Source organism: Chrysochloris asiatica, unplaced genomic scaffold (genome assembly GCF_000296735.1).
Source record: "Chrysochloris asiatica unplaced genomic scaffold, ChrAsi1.0 scaffold00034, whole genome shotgun sequence".
Taxonomy (NCBI): Eukaryota; Metazoa; Chordata; class Mammalia; order Afrosoricida; family Chrysochloridae; genus Chrysochloris; species Chrysochloris asiatica.
Window position 1 is genome coordinate 18961093 of NW_006408552.1, and position 19374 is coordinate 18980466.

The window sequence follows — 19374 nt, forward strand, 5'->3', positions numbered from 1 at the left end:
GGACCATTAAGGGAGAAGAGCAGAGTGTGGAACCCTCTTCAGAGAAACAGTGATGCCAGAGATGGAGGCAGAGAAGATGGTGTGGCGAGGTGGAGTAGCTGGGGATTCTGGAGTCAGGGAAGGAGAGGGTCTGTGTGCTGACACCTACGGGGTAGACTTGCGGGGTGTACCCTTGGTTGTTTGAATGGTTATATATTCCTGAGTGCTTCGGTGTACATCCAAAAAAAAAAAAAAACCAGAGAGAATGGAAGCAAATGCTGTTGAATGATGATGCATGGAGGGGATTGTAATCATTGTAATAAAACTAAATATGATAGGATTAGTGTAAAGCTGATGTTCTCCCGTGTAAAGTATCACTCAATTCACAATAAAAACTTAAAATAATAATAAAAAAAGAAAATGGAAGGAATACACACAGTCACTATACTAAAAATAATTAGTCAATGTTCAACCATTTCAAGATTTCAAGCAGTACCATATGATTAAGAACTGATGATACTGAAGGGAGAAAATCTAAGCTGCACTGAAGACATTAGTGAAAATCAAGGCTTTGGGAATTGATGGAGTACAAATTGAGGTTTCAACAAACTGATGCGGCATTCACTCATCTATGCCAAGAAGTTTGGAAGACAGCTATCTGGCTGATTGGAGATCCATATTTGTGTCCATTCCCAAGAAAGGTGCCCAACAGAATATGGAATCCATTGAACATATCATTAATATCACATGCAAGTAAAATTTTGCTGAAGATAATCCGAAAGATTGTAGCAGTATATCGACAGGGAGTTCCCAGAAATTCATGTCGGATTCAGGAGAGGATGTGGATCAAGAGGTATCATTACTGACATCAGACAGATCTTGGCTGAAGGAATACCAGAAAGTGTACTCTAATGAGTATACAAAGGCTTTCCACTATGTGGATCACAACACACTATGGATAACATTGCAAAGAATGGAAATTCCAGAACACTTAACTGTGCTCATGAGAAACCTGTACATAGACCAAGAGGCAGTTGTTCAAACAGAACAAGGTTTAAATTCTGGAAAGATGTATGTCAAGGTATCTTTTTACCATACTTATTCAACCTGTATGTTGAGCAAATAATCTGAGAAGCTGAATTCTATGAAGAAGATCTTGGCATCAGGTTTGGAGGAAGACTCATTAACAGCCTGCCATATGCAGATGATACAACCTTGCTTGCTGAAAGCCAAGAGAACTTGAAATACTTATAATGGAGATCAAAGACCACAGCCACAGTATGGGTTGCACATCAATGTAAAGTAAACAGAAAGCCTCACCCCTGGACCAATAAATGACATCGTGAGTGCTGCAGAAAAGACTGAAGATGTCAAAGACTTCATTTTGCTTGGATCCACAGTCAATCCTCATGGAAGCAGCAGTCAAGAAATCAAATGACTTCTTTTAAAGAACTCTTGAAAGTGTTGAAGAGCAAAGATGTCAGTTTGAGAACTAAAGTGCACCTGACCCAAGCCATGGTATTTTCAGTTACCTCATATGCATGTGAAAGTTGGACAATGAATAAGGACGACCATAGAATAATCAGTGCATTCGAATTATGGTGTTGGCAAAGAATATTTGAAAGTACCATGGACTGCCAGAAGAACAAACAAATCTATGTTAGAAGAAGTACAGACAGAATGCTCTTTAGATGCGAAGATGGCGAGACTGCATTTCTCATACTTTGAACTTATTATCAAGAGGGACCAGGCCTAGGAGAAGGACATTAGGCTTGGAAAAGTGGAGGGTCAATGAAAAAGAGGAAGACCCTTCAACAAGATGGATTGACAAAGCAGAAGCAACAATGGGCTCAAACACAGCTGCAGTGAGGCTGGCTCAGGACTGGGCAGTGTTTCATTCTGTGTTGTGCCTCGAGTCTCTGTGAGTCAGAATCAACTCAATGGCACCTAACAACAACAGCCATGCTGGCAAGAGTTTTGCATACCTTATTTGCATAGTCCTGTTCAGACTGTAGAAGAATTGATGCTTTTGAATTATGTGTTGGAGGAGAGTATTGAAAGTGCCATGGGCTGCCAAAAGAACAAACAGATCTGTGTCGGAGGAAGTGCAGCCAGAGTGCTCCTTAGAGGCCAGGACGGTCAAACTTCGTCTCTCATACTTCAGACATATTGTCAGAAGGGACCAGTCGCTGGAGAGGGACATTGTGTTTGGTAAGGTGGAGGGTCAGAGAAAAAGAGGAAGACCCCCGCGAGATGGCTTGGCAATGCGGCAGCATCCATAGGCTCAAGCATGGCAACAATTGTGAGGCTGGCCCAGGATTCGGCAGTGTTTCCTTCTGTTGTGCATAGGGTTACTATGAGTTGGTACTGACTTGATGGCACCTAACAACAACAACAACAATTCAGTCATTTGCGGGTGTTATAAGACTGAGGTTAGAATGGCCACAGAAGAAGAGAAACCCATTGTCCTGCACTATGGTTGGTACCTTGGAGCTATCCCAGAGCAGACCTGCTAGCAAATAAAGATTCTAAAAAGAGATTCAAATTTCGAGGACTCCAGTTCTCAAGCCTGATGCTAGCAGCTCAGTGAGGGGCAGCTGCTGGAGGAGTGGGGTGAAGCTAGTGCCTAGAGGGATACTTTTGTCCAGCAAGGCCCCTGGTGGAGGCCAACCCAGCCGGTCTCCATGCTAGGGAACACTGATTTTGGCTTCCAGAGGAGGATCTTCAAGGTGCTTTTTGAGTGAGGTTGCAGGCCGTTCCACGTCTGGTCATTTTGGCTCCCACACTGCTTTCCGAGCTCAGCTCCAGGAACATAAGGTGCTGCCAGCTGCTTTCCAGGCTGCAAGACTGGGGCCCACTGGCCCCACCACCCCAAGGCCAAGATGGGCTCCACTTTGTGACCAATAGGGGCATCAAGCAGAGATGAGAAGGGTGTCTGGTGTAGGTGACACATAGAGCTAAGGTTGGAGGCTCAGGGGGAGCCTGGTGGCTGTGAGACTGGCCAGGGTGATTCAGCCACCACCCCCTAGGAGGCTGGAGGAGGCGGAAGTACCTTGGATTTGATGCTGAGGGGCAGTGGCCCTTGAACGTGAGTTACACAGGGCACATCTGTGAACCAGAGACCCTGCCCCAGTGTAGTCTTGACTTGGGGGTACCCTGCTTTGCTTCGAGAAACTCACTCTGGATGCTGTAGTGGAGACTGACCATCCAGGAAGGAGATGTGGCCCCCTCTAGGATCAGACAGAGGCCAGTGAGGGATCTCCTTTTGCATTGTTTGGAGACAAAATAGTCTGTAACTCTCTGACCTCCTACTGGTCTCCTTTTGTCGGTGACCTGGGGCATCTGGGAAAGAGCTGGGGTTTGGAGGGATGGAGGTGGGGACCGGGAAGGGGCTGAGGGGGAGGCCATGGGCTGGGCCACAGGTCTTGTGCTCTGGGAGAGATTGCTGCTTCCTCTATCCTCAGTTCTTTTTATGGTCAGGGAGGAGGGCAGGGGGACCTGGACAGGCTGGAGCCAGCTTATCCCTGCTCCCAGAGGAACCGGGCTCTCCTCCCTTCCTTTCTCATTCACTGTGTCAGGATACCTGGTGCTCATTACCTGGGAGGTGGGCTGTGGGGTGGGAGGTGGGGAAATGTCTGCAGTTCTAGGAGAGCTGGGCAGGTTGATAGACAGCAGGGAGAAGTGAGGGGCTAGGAGGGAGGCGTTGACCATAGCCCACCTCTCTAGGCTGCCCTGCGGGACCCACACAGCAACATGGATGGGTCAGCCCAAACTCCAGGAAAGTTAGCTGTGGCCAAGCAGTTGGGTCCTTGGTCTTGACTGCTGCTCATGACACCACTGAGTATGGTGAGATGTGGACTGCCAAGGTCCCCGGCCTCTCCTTCCTGAAATGTCTACTATACTCTCAACTTTTCCAGAAATGCCCAGATCTGTGGCTGGCACTGTGTGCTCCACTATCTTCAGCCCTCGGGGTAAGCCTGGATACCCAGCCCTTGAGATAAGCCTGGATACCCAGTGTGTGCTGTACCAAGCCTTTCCGGGAATGAACAAACAATTGAATGTTAAACACCCATGCTTCAGAGCAGACTGCCTGGGCTTCTGTGTTCCCTTTTAAGTCACTGAACCTCCCTGGTTCTGTTTTCCTTGTTTGTGAAATGGACACATTAATAGCATCTACCTCCATGAGCAACAAAAGAAAATATAGATACACTAGACTTCATAGTTTTGATCCCCGGGCTCTCTTTTCCTGCTGAGCTTCAAGGGCGTGGCAGGCCAGGCACTCTGAGCTGTGTCCTGGCTGGACTGGCCAGGCTGGTGGCTTTGCCTCTCAGGACTTGTCTCCTACCACCTCTAATGGGGACAGGGCAGTGGGTGAGGCTGGCCCGGGGGCACTGATGGAGGGCCACCTGTGCACTAGGTGACCAGATGTGTTGGCAGTGCTACAGTGCCCAGAGCAGGGTCAGACATGCTGCCCTGGGGCCCACTGTAGCCTCAGTTTCCTCATTGGGCAAGATGACCTCAGTGGCTCTTGCAGCCCTGCCTGCTTGGACTCTGAGTGGTTTTGGACACTTGTGTTTTTATATTCCAGAGACTTCGATGCCCTCAGGAAAGAAAACATTTATGAGAACAACAATCTGGTGAGTACCCCGCACCTGCCCTTGAAGCCTTGCCTCAGAGCTGGACCAGCCCGAGTCTGTCTGCATCCCACCGACGTCCAAGGGCTGCTGGATGCTCTGTGGCTCCCTTGCCAATGGGTACCCAAGGCTGGGGCTTGCTCTGAGATCCACAGTGAATCCCACCTGGAGTCAGTGAATCTGCGTACAAACTTCTAGAGACACATCCTCATGTTTCAGCCCTGGTTTCTCTGGGTGAGAGGAGACAGGAAGTGGCCAGTGAACTCTTCCCTTCAGAGGCCCAGCCCAGATCACCCAAGGCTGGCAGGATGAGGTGGTTCTGGGAGGCCCAGCTGTCCCCAGTCCTGTCCTGTTGCCCTCTGGCTGCACCCACTGCTGGCCCTGGAGTTTGGCCAGTGTGCATCCTAGTCCTGTCCTGCCTTCTCCCGGTGTTCATCCTGTTTCTCCTGCTGCACTGATAATCAGCTTCATTGTTACTTTTGGGCTGGTGTGCAGAAAGACATCCATCCATCCATCCATCCATCTATCCATCCCTCCATCCATCCATCTATCCATCCCTCCATTCATTCACTCTGCAAATGTCCCCTAACCTCCTCCTGACACTAGCATTCATTTATTCCGCAAATATTCCCTGACCTTCTGCTGACCCCAACATTCATTCACTCTGCAAATGTCTCCTGACCTCCTGCGGACCCAACATCCATCCATCCATCCATCCATCCATCCATCCATCCATCCATTCACTTTGTAAATGTTCCCTGACCTCCTGTGGACCCAACATCGATCCATTCATTCATTCACTCATTCATTCATTCACATCTGCAAATGTCCCTTTGACCTCCTGTGGCCCCAACATCCATCTTTCCATTAGTTAGTTCATTCATTCACTCTGCAAATGTCCCTGACCTCCTTTGAACCCCTTACCTGTCCTCATGAGGCTGATGATGTTCAGTGGGTGGGGCAGGGAACAGGTACCTGGTTAAACCCTCAGTGCAGCCTCATATGTTTATTCAATTTAAATGAGTCAAATGACATGAAACTAAAGAGGGAGTCTGGTGGCTCTGACCACACATATAATGGTGGCTGCTCTGTGGGGCAGTACAGAGCAGAACAACAGAATGTGGCATCCACTGCCACTGCAGACAGCTCCACTGAGCCAGCTGAGGGTGCTATCGTGGGTTGTTGGCTGGGGAATAAGTACTGTGGGGATATGGAATGGAGAAGGCGATGCTGGGGGAAAGCATGTGGGATAAGGTCAGGAAGGAGCCCCTCGGAGAAGTGGAGGAAGAAGGGACAGTTGGTGCAAAGGCCCTGAGGTTTGTTGGAGAGGCTGGAATGAGTGGGCAAAGGGAGTGGGTACTGAGGAATGGGGTTTGGTGAGGATGTTGGTGTCTGAGTGTGAGAAGGTCTTGGAGGGGTGATGGGGAACAGCTCCTGGATTCACAGGGTCTCTCGGGATGTTGAGATGAATATGGGGGCAGGGAGATGAGGGTGGGAGGGTAAGGAGATGCAAGGGAATAATGCTGTGACCATAGCGGTAGAGATGTAGTGGGGTGTTGGTACTGGGCGCATTTGGAAGGGGTTCTGATTCCAGACAGGGCAGGGCTTTGGGGGACCAGGTCTGGGAGTCTCCAGGAATCCTATTTTGAGCTCAATTACATTGAGAGGTCACATGGAGTTGAATAGGAGCTTGAAGCTAGAAATTGGCTTCAGGATGGGATTTAAAGTCCCAGGGGTAGAGAGAGTGGGTGTGAGGGGACCAAAGCCAGCACGTCCAGGGGCAGGGGTGACCGCCATATCCAAATTAGTGATGGCCCAGAGAGGCCAGGCCACAGTCTGACCGCGGGATTGAGCAACATGAGGTCGATGGGGCCTTGAGAGAAGGGGGAGAGATGGGGAGCCGGGTGCCGAGGGGATTCTAGGGCAGAGGCGGGGAGAGGAGTCACAAGCAGAAAATATGCAAGGCTTTTCCCAGGGACTTTTGTTGCATTAGGAACTCTGAAAACATGGGGAGCCTGCCTCAGAAGTGACATCAACAGATGACTTTTGTTCTGTCAATGGGGGAAGTTTCCATGCGGAATGTTCTAGAAGGGTCACTTGATGGACAGGGAGAAAGAGAGAGAGAGAGAGAATGTGCTGACTGGCTGGGGCAGTGAAGGGGAGGGTCTTAGCAAGCCCAGGAAACCCTGGTGCAGGGACACATGGGGGGCACCTCAGGGGTCTCCTGAGGCTTCTGGTGCCTTGGTCCCCTGAGCGTGAGGCTGGGGGGTGGAAGGGCTGAGATTTGAACAGAGGGGCAGGTTAGCGTGAGTTCTGTTAGTGCCTCCCCCCTGGAGTCCTGGTCTAAAGGCTACCCGGGTATAGACAGGTGGGGAAGCAGGTGTGGGAGGTGTATCCACAGCACTGGGTCCCCGGAGCCCAACCGAGTCAGCTGGGTGAGGTGGGGACAGAGCAACAGCTGGAATGATGGACCCTGGAGTTTAGCCAAGGACAGAGGTAGGGGAGGAGTAGGGAGGGGGCCAGCCCCACACCCTGATAGGAGCAGTCCATTTGTGGATCCTTCCCAACCTGGAGGTCTGTAGGGTCAGGAGTTGGAGGTCCCCATGGAATCAAAGATAGTTGGGGCCAATGCTTGAAGGGTGGGAGTGGAGCTAGGAGAGAGCCTTCTGCCAGCAGAGATCTGCGATGCCTGGTATGCAGTTACTGTTGGTAAGTGCCGTTGAGTTGTTTCCGATCAATAGCAACCCTGTGTGGGGTTTCCGAGAAGCAGCTGGTGAGCTTGAACCGCTGACCTTGTGGTTCAAACTGACTTTGCAGTCCAGAGCATGAAGCCACAGCACCACACCAGGACTCCTGGTATGCAGTAGGCACAATATAAATGCAGTTGCCCTGCCCAAGCAGCCCTCTTATCTCGGTCTCCTTCTTTGCTTTGGCTATGAGGACACAGGCTACATTTGTATCCCCAGTAGGCCCAGGGATGCTCAGTGGGGTCTGGGCAATGCCAGCAGCTCCTATAGGGAGACCTGCTTCCAACCATCTAACGTTTAGTGTTGACCACAGTGGTGTGGGTTCAGGGGTGTGTGAGGGGTTCAGTGGCATCTTTAGGGTGATTTGAAACCCTAGTTCTCCCTTACCAAGATGGCCCACCCTGTATGGTCAGGATTGTGGCCCCATTCTACAGACCGGTAAACCAAGGCTCAGGGAGCACACACAGGCCGAGCAGAGCCCGATCCTCAGACCTGGACCTTTGGAGTGGTCTTCTGTCAGCCCCTGCTGACCACTGTCCCCCGTCTGCACACCTACCAGGCCTTCCGTGTGGCTGAGGAGAAGCTGGGCATCCCAGCCCTGCTGGATGCTGAGGACATGGTGGCCCTCAAGGTGCCCGACCGGCTGAGCATCCTGACCTACACGTCCCAGTATTACAACTACTTCCATGGTCGATCTCCTAGTAAGTGCTGCTGCCTGCCTTGGGCTGACCCTGCCTTGTGGGCCTTTAGGCTTGGCTCCCCACCAGCCTGGGCAGGAGAGAAGAGCCCCCTGATCCTGCAAGTGATATGCCCTCCCAATGGGACCCCATATTGGAGCAGGCTCTGCTTTCCCCTCCCTGCTGGTCTGTGCCATTGCTCTCCTTGGGTACTCTGGCAGTCTGCAGGCCTTGCTCCACGGTCTTTGTTCTGACTGCCAGCAGGGCCAGGGTGGGAGGAGCCAGGCAGAGCAGGCCCAGACACAACCGCACTATTTTGGGCCCTTTGTTCTAGCCCCTCCCCACCCCCACATTCTTCATCTATGCCTTAGAAATCCCCGGAATCACCTGGGCAAGGGGCCAGCCCGTCTTCAAGTCCCCATTTCTGGAGAATAGAAAGTCCCTTCTCTCCCCAGGGAGTGGTGGCTGAGGAGGGGTCATCTTCCCTCCACCTTGTATTTGCCAGGCCCCATGTTGTGTGCCTCCATGTGGGGGGCCCTCCTGGGAAAGGGGTGGAAGATGCAAGTCTCCCTCATCCCCTCCTGTCTCTGTCATGCCAGTTGGGGGCATGGCTGGTATCAAGAGGCCCCCGTCGGACTCGGAGGCAGAACCATCTGGGAAGAAGACCCCAGCTCAGCTGTCCTCACCTGGCCTGCCTCGGGGCCCACCACTGTCCCCCGCCAGGACCAACCCCATTGTCCAGGGGAGGGCTGCAGGGACAAAGGACTCTCCTCCTACAAAGGCTGTAAGCACCCCACCTACCCTCCACCAGTATCTTGGGTTTTCCACCAGCTCCCATTGAGGTGGGGCTCATGGAAGTGGAGAACCCCAAAACAAAAGACGCAGGGTAGAACCAGTCTCCCCTGAGAGTCCAGGGTCCAGCCTCAGCACTTCTTAAACATCGCTCCCCGGTCTTGCTCACCCAGAGCTACTTCAGTCATAGAGGATAAGGAGGTTTGCAACCCCATTCTACAGATGGGTAAGCTGAAGCAGAGACATTTTTTAAATGGGCTCAGATATGTCCTCTGGCCTGGTGCTGGGGGGGGGGTTGCATACAGGGGTACTGGGGTGGCCTCTATTTCGCAGGCCAACCCTGAGGAGGAATGTAGGAGATCCCACTTTTCAAAGGTGGAGACTGAGGCTGGGAGATAACTTGTGCTTGGGCGACCCCTGCTGTCCGGCGGCCGCCATACTCGGCTCGGTGGATATAGAGCAAACGTGACACTGGGTGTTGGGAACTGGATTGGATTTCTGCTCTTGCGGGGCTGGGTGGAAACAAGGGACGCTGGAATCTGCCCTCTGACTCCCGGGACCATCAGCAGAAGCCCTGACTCCCCTCTCAGGGCCACACTAGAGGCTCCTGCCAGATGGGGTCCTACTGGAACCCTGTCCTCTGCTCTTAGCTCCACAGTGGCTCTGAGGAGGGCTGGGTTAGATAAGCACGTGTCCTGGCCCTGGGAGCGGGTGCGTGCGTGGGGGACTCGGATGTATCCGCAGGCCTTCAGACACCCCCGGAATCTTCCTTCCCCAAGGGTCCGACCCTCGCAGGCAGCTCCGTCAGCAGTACCTGTGCAGCCTGCGGCAAGCACGTGCACCTCGTGCAGCGCCACCTGGTGGACGGCAAGCTCTACCACCGCAACTGCTTCAGGTGGGTCTCTCCTCAAACATCCCCCAGGGCTTCCATTAACCCTGAGACTTCCAAATGCCAGCTCCGCTCAGACATCCTCTGATGCCACCTCCGGGAAACCCTCCATGATGTCTGTGCAGGCTGACAGTCTCTTTCATCTATCTTAAATTCCTTCATTTTGTTTGTTATTGTTAAGTGCCCTCGAGTCCATTCCAACTCAGTGACCCTGTATAGGGTTTCTAAGGAGTAGCTGGTGGGTTTGAACCGCTGGCTTTGTGGTTAGCAGTCCAGTGCTTATCCTGGTGGTGATGTGCTGTCGAGTTTGTTCTGATTCAGTGACCTTGTATAGGGTGTCTGAGGAGCGGCTGGTGGGTTTCAACTGCCCACCTTGTGGCTAGTCATTCAATGCTTATCCTCTGGGGCGTTTTATTCTGTGACCATCTACACCAATGGGGCTGAGCGCTCCAGGAGAGCAAGACAAGGACCGCCCTTATTCTATTAGTTCATTTAACAGCATCAGACCACAAGCTATTTATGTTATTTATTTTTGTTGTTGAGAATATACACAGCAAAACGTACACCAAGCCCACAGGTCCTACAGGCACCGTTCAGTTTCATGGATGGTGTCCTCTGAGTTGTGTAACATCCCTTGTTCTCCTTTAAAGAGTTATACTTTGCCCATTCACAGAAACTCACTGCCACGTAAGATTCCTACCTCATCTTTTGAATGTGATCCCATAGACATCGATCTTTAAAGCGTACAATGCTCAAGGCAGATATTCTTTACTAGTGTGGCGTTAAGAAGACCTGAGGGGAAGATTTTTGGTTTCAAGTGTAAAGGTGATCTCAGAACAATAGTTTCAGAGGTTTATCTAGTCTCTGTAACTCCAGAAGTCTGGAGTCCATGAAAATGTGAGGTTCTGTTCTCCTTTTGATCAGGAGTCCTCTATAAAATTTTTTTCGTGGTAGCTGGAAGTCATCCAGTTCTTCTGGTCCCATGACGCAGGAGGCAGTTGTTCATTGAGGCAATGTGCCACACAGTCCATCTCCTCCTGTTTGAGACTCTCCTTCCTCTATTACTTCAGGCAAACAGACTCCAGTTTTCATGCCTTGGATGCCCTCTTGCAAGGTTGGCCTCTGCAGTGGCTTTCAGGGTGGCCTATCTGTCTGTGTGTTCACTTATACAAACACTTCCTGAGGTTCCATGGCCAAGACACAGTAAAAGAAGTGTTTGTTGAATGAATGAGCGACCAAATGAGTGGACACAGAAATACTCAAGGGTGGTCTCTAGGGAGAGCTCGAGAGCATGATGGACAAATGGGGAATGAGTGATGCAGCCCAGGCCCAGAGCCAGGAGCTTCCACTGGTTTGTTCTCCCCCACCCACAGGTGTAAGCAGTGTTCCAGCACACTACACTCAGGGGCCTACAAAGCCACGGGACAACCAGGCGTCTTTGTCTGCACCAGCCACCACTCCAAAGCCACTTCTGCAAGCCCTGAATCGCCAAGCCTAGCTCTCAGACACTCAGGGGCCACTCCTGTGAACTCCAGGCCCCCCAGCACCTCACGGAAGAATGGGCAGCCGGCCCAGGAGTCTGTGATGGGTGGCTCAGTGGCCAGAGGTTTCTCTCCATCAGCTGCTGCGTCCTCTCACCTTCGTGGGGGCAGCCCTTCCACGTCCAGGCACCCCTCAGACCCTGTGGCCCCCAGCTCCACATACAAAACCAGCACAAAGGTGACTAACTGCTCCCCGGCCGGGTGGTCCTCGCCGGCACAGGGAACCTCAGCAGCCAGGCCTCAGCCAGCAAGATCCCTGAGTGCCCGGAACCCTCACCCAGCTGTGCCACAGGTTCAGGTAGCTCCCCCAGGGATGACTTCGCAGAGCAAACTCAACTCGGGTACAGCATCTGTGGGCACCTTGGACTCTCTGCCGACCTGGACCTCCTCAGCCTCCAGGACCCAGCAGGCCCGAGAGAAGTTCTTTCAGACCCCTAGCAATGGTCTAGCCAGCCAGGAACCTGGGAATGCACGTGTGGTCGACAGGCCCCTGGGGGACAGCAGTCGAGAGCAAGCACTAAATTTCCTCAGGAAGGCTCTCCCGGGGCTCCAGGAGGTACCTAGCAGGTTGGTGGAGGAGGAAGGAACTGGGAGTGGGGGCCCAGGAGGCCAGAGGGGCTAGGAGCAGCCTGGGGAGGGGACCTAGCTCTGTCCCACTCCCCCAGTTGTGTGACCTTGGGGGATGCTTCTCTGGGCCTCAGTTTCCTGGATCTGAGAAATGGGAGCATGAGGCAGTGGGAGTGGAGTGCTGGAGGGTGGGTAGGGAAGGGGGGCCATGGTTATCATGTCGGAGTACCCTCTGTGCTGTAGTGGCACACCCCTCTGTCATTACTCACCCATTTTACAGATGGGGAAACAGGCATCAGTTGGGTTGGGGTGCCAGTCTGTCTGACCCTGGTGATGCCCGAGGTCTTCCGTATGCTAGATGCTGAGCTGACGTTTATTGACCGAATAAAGGACGGTCACTTAGAGAGTGGAGAGCCAGATGGTCCCAGCTGGCTCACACACTGTTCACTTATGAAATGTTGTGCATTCCTGGCTCAGGCCTGTGTGACCACCTCTCCTCCTGCCAGTCATTGCCTAGGGACAAACTTGTGTGGCTAAGGGAGGATCTAGGGCTACATGGGGGCTCCCCTATGGGGTGTCTGACAGGAAAGGGGCCCAGCTCCTCCAGGAACTCAGACTGGCCACCCTGACCCAGAGGAGGAGAAGACGAGGGGGCAGGGGAGGAGGAGCAGCCCTGGCCCAGTGTAGACAGAGCAATTGCCCTGGGGGCCTAGTGTCTCTGTCCTGGGCTCTGAGTGACAAATGCATGCAGCCATGTGCAGGACTTACGTGGAGGGGCTGTAAGACTCACTGGACCCTTCAGGCGGCCACCACTCAGGGCAGGGGTCTCCAGGGCTCAGCTCTAGGGCCCCCAGTCTTCCTTGTGTGTGTGTGTCTATGTATGTACGTGTGTGGGGGGGGTTAGGGGTGTTTTCATCTCAGCAAAACAGGACAGTATGCTCAGCCACTGGCCATGTAGTAGGAGCCCTTGCCCCCCGATGCTGGCCTACCTCTGCAGGCTGAGGGACTTTTTTGGGAGGAATTATGGGGGTGCCACTGAGTACACCTGTGCCTGAAGCCCACCTCTCACCCACAGGCCGCCCACAGCCTCCTCATCTGTCTCGGATTCCCATTCCAAAGCCAAGCCGTCAGGGGTAGCATCTTCCCTGGCCCGCAGCTCTTCTGGGAGAAGTGAGTCCCCTTCCAGGGCTGGGCTGGGGGTGCCTCCAGGTCCAAGCAATATTGCCTGGACCTCTGCTTCATCCTGGGCTGGAAGGAAGTGTTCAGTGGTCACCTCTGGGGTCAATAGTGATGGGTGAGGTGATGATGTGGGCAGTGTGGGATACAGGGACCTCCCACCAGGACCTTGTTGGGTCGGCTGCTGTGGCATCACTGTGTCCAGCTCATCCATCAAGCCCAATCCTCTGTGACTGGGACTGTTCAGCCCCTTGACCACGTGGCTGGAGGGGCAGTTAGGGCCTAGAGAGGGAACGAACATTTGTGTCTGGACTCCCAGTCCAGTGCTCCTCCTGTTGACTTTGGGGGTGTCAGAGGGTAGGACATCTCCATGGGGACATGTGCAGGGTGAGGACCCGCCCCCTCAGCCATATCATGTCCACCATTGTGTCCCACCCAGGTACGAGTGCTGGCTCCAGGCAGGGCTTGGAGGACGGCCCAGCAGGGTGGAGGGCCCTCCTGAAACCTGTGGAGAAGAAAAGCCCCCCTGAGAGGTGAGGCTGGCGGCTGGCTAGGGGGAATCAGCTGCTGAGACCCAGTCCTGTGTGACTTCCATGTGTGAATTCCCAGAATTAACGTGGGCTTTTTATAACTTTGGAGTACAATACGAGGGGGCTTCCCTTATCTTTCAATTCTGTTTTTCCATGGACTTTTTGAAGCTCCTCATACAAGGAGCAGAAAAGACACAGAAACAACAGAGGAGTCCCTGGTTGTCACAAATGTTAAGTGGTTCGGCCACTGGCCGAAAGGTTGGTGGTTCAAACCCACCCTGAGGTACCTCAGAAGAAAGGCCTGGCGGTCTCTCTGATACATTGCTCACCTGGTGTTTGCACATCTCTGTGCCTGAGCATCAGCTGTAGATTGAAGAAGGCAGTTTGGTGGTGCAGGGGACATTGTTAAATGACGTGTCTGCTCCTGTGAGGGGACATTAGAACCAAGGCAGACTCAAAGGGTTCCCCTCTTCCATATTGTGTCATCCAAGGGGGGAGCATGAGAGCAGGTCTGACCCCAGAGGTAGTTCCCCAGAGAAAATTAGATAAGAAATGGAAGGGAGTGGACAGAGACTACGCTACCTATGAGGGTTAGACAGGTGCCTGCCTCTCCTGACTCCTCAGCACATGCCTGGATCGAGGGGCTTCTATCCATACCCATGCATGCATAGGGCCTGGGCCTGAACTTGTGAGCAACTTACCTGTGCACACCTGAGTGTATTTACACCTATGGAAGTAGGTGCACAGGTAAACGACATTAATACACCTGGGTGCCCAGAAGTGTGCAGGCCTACAAGTGGGGTAGTGGGTGCCCATCAGATCAGACAAATTCCTTCCTCGATCCACAGCTGGTGTGTCCCTGTGGGTGCATTTGTACCTGGCTTTGGTGCCCAACAGTGGGACTCACCTCCTTCTCTCCATCCAGGACTCTGGAAGTGAAGGGACCCTGGCCCCCAGGAGAATCCAAGGTCGGGGATGTTCCCAGGAAGGCATTAGGGAGCTCCGACGGGAGTATCCACATCTCACGGACCCACCCGCAGTATGACAGGACTTCTGAATCTGACTTCTCAGGTGCCTACCTGCCCAACCATGGAACCTGGGGCTAGGCAGTCCTCCTTGGGATCAGCCACCTGGGAACTTGGGTTAAGGTCCTAGTCAGCCAGAGGAGTGTGGTCCTTGGTGGTTCACCCACTGGGCTTCAGTTTTCCTCTTGAGCACCACACCTGGGTGGATATGGTCAGTCAGGCTGAGCATGGGTAGATAGGCTGACCCCTTGTCGTGGTTCCATGCTGGACAGAACTCAGGCTCCTCCTGACCACCTGGTGGGACCCAGGCTCAGGGAAGCAATGAGAGGTGGGGAGGGTCCCTAGCCTACTGTTCTGATGTGGCTCTGCCTTCTCCCTTGGACAGCTTCATCGCCCTCTCTGTCTTACCGGAGGAGGTTGGCTGTCCCTGACAGTCTGAATGTGACTGGGCTGTGGCCCAAGCCCTCAGGGCAGGAAGCCAAGGTCCCTGGCTGGAAGAAGGCAGAGACCCACCCTTGGGACAAGCCAGGTCAGCCCCAAAGACCCTGACTCTCAGCTTCCATGAAAGAGGGGAGGGAGGCATCTGCTGTAAGGGAGATACTGAGTAGGACTTTGAAGGATGAATAGGAGCTTCCTGGGACTAGAATGGAGGGGTGGGCCTCCTAGACACCTAAAGGCTTGGCCAATTTGGAAGTGGAGCAAAGTGGTTCTGAGACCAAGCCCCCTGTGACCAGGATGGGAGCTGAATAGAATTCAGGCCTCTTGGTTCCTGTGGTCATCGACATTTGGTGATAATGATGTGGTCTCTCCTGGCAGCTTGAGAGACATGGGGAGACAGCTGATCAGAGGGTGGGCATCTGAGATGGGGCAGGGGGACCTTCATGTGGACAGGGCCCAGGTCTGTCTAAGCTTTCACCATTGGGACCTCAGCTGAGAGGGTGTGGGGTACCCAGGTGCTTGTTGGGCTGGGACAGGGGAGCCGTGGGGGAGAGGTGCACAGTAGAGAACATCAGGGTGGGTGGGGTCACATCAGTTCACTGCCCCTAGGCCCTGGCTCATCTTGCCCCCTCCACAGGGAGATCCCCAGGCTCCTCTGGGGTCCCCACCCCATCCTACGAGGCTGTGACTTCACCCATCAGGGTGAGTAGGCTGGGGTCAGGTGAGGATTGGGGGGCACCCACCCTTCTGGCCCCTAGTGACCCCTCACTACTCCGTGTCTGCAGCCACATCCGGGTCGCCTGACTCAGGAGCAGATCCAGTGGCAGGTGCAGGACATCCAGAGGAAGCTGGACATCCTGGAGAGCAAGGGCGTGGAGCTGGAGAGGCGATTGCGGGAGGCTGAGGGAGGTGAGGCTCCATGTGTGAGGCCCAGGCTGGCCCGAAGCCACTGGTGTCTGTCCACTGCCAAACTTGACCCCTGCACCTCTGTGCATACCTGTGGCCCTGGTCCAGATCAGCCCTGCACCTGAATCTCCACGTCTGAGTCTGAGGCTAGCCCCAGATGAGGCTGGCCCAGGCTAGCTCACCCCTACAGCATGCGTGCTCTTTGCAGACTCCTCGGAAGATGTCCTTATGGCTGACTGGTTCCGGCTTATTCATGAGAAGCAGCTGCTATTGAGGCAGGAGTCAGAGCTGATGTATAAGTGAGTGTCGGCCCTGGGGGGCAGGACGGGCTGCTCAGAGACGAGCCTCAGATCCCTGTTCTGGGCAGAGCTAAAGACCAGCACTTGGAGGAGCAGCAGGTGGGCCTGGAGGGGGAGCTACGGCAGCTGATGGACATGCCTGGTGAGTTGCCCAGCCTGGAGAATGGGTGGGTGGGAGGTTGCCCAAGGGGAGCGGTGATGGAGCTGTGCTTGGATCTGAGTCTGCATCTCAGCTCGCCTGCTTGCTTGCTGGGCTGTGTGCTATGTGGCCACATTGCTCCAGCTCTGCATGCCTTTTCCCATACCCATTAGGCTGTTGTGAGAATGGGATTTGTTAATGACTTGGCAGGTAGTGTGCACTCCAGGGGCTAGGGGCTCCAACATGCCTGAACTGCGCTCCCACCTTGGCCGTGCCCTGTTTTGAGGCAGGGGGCAGTGGAAGGGACATACATCATCATAGTGGCTTGGGGGTTGCTGTGATTCTGGAAGCGATGTCACTGTTATTTCAGATACCAGCAGTCACCTGTGGTATTTCAGAGGAGAAAATGGGGCTTAGGTGGTACAGTGGGTTAAGCATTGGACTGCTAACCAAAAAGTCAGTGGTTCAGACTTCCGTTAGGACAAAGATGTGTCAGTTTGCGTCCATAAAGATGACAGCCTTGGAAAGCCTATGGGGCAGCTCTGCTCTGTTCTACAGGATTGCTATGAGTCTGAATCAACTCAGTGGCGGTAGGTTGAGTTGTAGCTAAGGTAGACTAGGTACAAAGGCCTGGTGATCCACTTCTGAAAGTTAACCAACGAATCTGGCACAGTGCTGGAAAGTGAGCCTCCAAGGTTGGAAGGATTTTACTATGAATACCATGAATTTTAGTATGAATTTTAGGATTTTAGTATGAATCCAGAATACCATGGATTTTAGTAGATCATCCATGGTGAAGATGATGCGGACCGCTTTGTTCTGTTGTTCATGGGCGCCAGGAGCAGAGGCAACAAGGGCAGGGATTTTGTGAGGATGCAGTGAAATGCTGGGGGAAGGAGAGGTGGTACGTGGTACTCAGTCTGTGTGTGTTCATTCATTCAGTCACTGGTTTGTTCAATCACTCATTTGTTTACTCAATCACTTGCCCGCTTATTCAATCACTTTTCCATTCATTCTTTCAATCAGTTGTTCATGTATTCAATCACTCATTCATACAGTCACTCATTCATTCAATCTCTAGTTCATGTATTCAGTCACTTGTTCATTCATTTAATCACTCATTCATTTCACCCAATCACTCATTCATTCATGAATTCAATCACTTGTTCATGAATTCAGTCACTTGTTCATTCAATCACTTGTTCATGTGTTCAGTCACTCATTCATTCAATCTCTTGGTCATGTATTCAATCACTAATTCATGTATTCAATCACTCATTCATTCATTCACTCGTTCATGCATTCAATCACTTGTTCATTCATTCAATCAGTTACTTGTTCACTTACTCATTTGTTTAATCACTCACTCATTCATCCAACAAGTTAGAGGGACACTTTGTCCTTGGGACCCAGGGCCTCGCTGATATCCCAGATGTTCCTGCAGAAGCCCTGAAGTCACCCCGGGACCGGCAGCGGGAGGAAGAGCTGCTGAGCCAGTATGTGAACACCGTGAATGACCGCAGTGAAATCATTGACTGCTTGGACGAGGACCGGCTCAGGTGGGGACTAACTCCCATCTGACTTAGCAGCGAAGAGCCAGGTCCCTCCATCTCTGATAGGATCATTCATTCAGTGTTACTAAGCCCCTCCCTACTCCTGTGGCCATGGTCCTCAGGGTCAGTGCCAGGTAGAACATTCCAGAAGATGGGAACCTTCCATGGCCTGCTCTGTCTAGAATATTGGGGAAATTTTTTCTTTTATTTACATCAATTGAATTCAAACACAGGGCCACAGGGTTCTCTGTTGTGCTGACGGCCCCTAGTGTCCTTGTTCCCAGATCTAGATGAAGGTCAAGTCCAGTGCTCAAAGGTACCTGCAAGGGGGTTTGCCCCTTTATGGGGAAGCCAGAAGGCAGGTGGCTGTGGCATTGGGGGGTTTAGGGTCCTAGGCTAGTGAGGCCCTCTCCAGGCACAGTACCCTCACGACCACGTCTGTGTCCACTTCAGGGAGCAGGAGGAGGACCAGATGCTACAGGATATGATCCAGAGGATAGGTACTGATGTGGGGGACAGGGCTGGGGGCCAGTGGGGGGGCACCTGTGGGGCAGTCTCTTTGTGAGCAGTCGGGACCACGCTTGCTGCGGACCCCCAGTACCCTAGACAGGGATCCCAGCCTGCTCCATGCACATCCAGTGATCTACACTGGGTAGGGCTGGGGACAGGAGGATGCAGAGGGAGGAAGGTTCTGGAAGGGGAACCTGGTGCAGTGTCTAACTGTCCATCCTGCCCCCAGACCTCCAGAAAGGCACAGGCAGGCAGAAGAAGAAGACCAAGTTCCGCTTTCCCAACTGGACCTCCAAGTCCAAAGACAAGACTCCAGAGTAAATGGCTGTCAGGAAGCAGCGACCCGCATTGGGGACAGGTCTCAGGGTGCAAGAGAGGTGTGGAGTCTGTCCAAAGCCTCAATAAAGAGATTGACCACAGTTGTCTCTTGTCTGTCACTTGGGCACCCCCTCGTGCCCATCCCTGCAGCCTGGCGGGTTCAGACTCCAGGTCCATCCCAGCCCTGGATGAGCTCTGTAGCTTTGGACTTGGCACTGACCTTGTTGGTCTTTGTCTGGTCACTGTAGAGTGGGTGTCAAGGGTTTCTGGGCCTAGGTGCACCCACAGGAGATGGGTGGGGGCGATGCTGAGGCAAACGGAGGTGCAGACGGCCCCAGATGCTGACTGTGAGGGCTCCGTGTCCCCAGGGGCTCAAGGTCTGGAGTGTCCGCCTCCTGGGGCAGGGCGGCATCCACTTAAACAGTCACAGCTGGTTGGGCCCAGAGCTGCTGTGGATGTGAGCGCAGGGGTGTTGGGGAGCCCTTGGTGTCCTTCCTGGACCTGTGGGTGAGGGGGTACAAGCAGAGCTGCAATCAGGGTCATGGGTTCTGTTGTTGGCAGGAGAAGAACCAGGGAGAGCAGAGGGCCTGGGTCTTGCCCGACTTTGCACTCCACTCTGTCACCAGAGGCCACTGCTGCCTTTGGCTCCTATCA

General features: G+C 53.2%; 1 protein-coding gene across 1 annotated transcript in view; it reads left to right on the forward strand.

Moving 5' to 3' along the window:
* The window catches only part of MICALL2 (MICAL-like 2), a 28172-nt gene extending 9449 nt beyond the window's left edge, over positions 1-18723 (forward strand). The window contains exons 2-17 of the mRNA XM_006859881.1: positions 4568-4616; positions 7920-8061; positions 8637-8821; positions 9609-9724; positions 11092-11826; positions 12902-12996; positions 13442-13535; positions 14458-14603; positions 14943-15086; positions 15633-15697; positions 15781-15904; positions 16110-16200; positions 16269-16342; positions 17784-17898; positions 18346-18392; positions 18632-18723. Coding sequence (XP_006859943.1) covers positions 4568-4616; positions 7920-8061; positions 8637-8821; positions 9609-9724; positions 11092-11826; positions 12902-12996; positions 13442-13535; positions 14458-14603; positions 14943-15086; positions 15633-15697; positions 15781-15904; positions 16110-16200; positions 16269-16342; positions 17784-17898; positions 18346-18392; positions 18632-18723 — 2314 coding nt within the window. The remainder of the gene's footprint in view (positions 1-4567; positions 4617-7919; positions 8062-8636; positions 8822-9608; positions 9725-11091; positions 11827-12901; positions 12997-13441; positions 13536-14457; positions 14604-14942; positions 15087-15632; positions 15698-15780; positions 15905-16109; positions 16201-16268; positions 16343-17783; positions 17899-18345; positions 18393-18631) is intronic.
* The last annotated feature ends 651 nt before the right edge of the window (positions 18724-19374 follow it).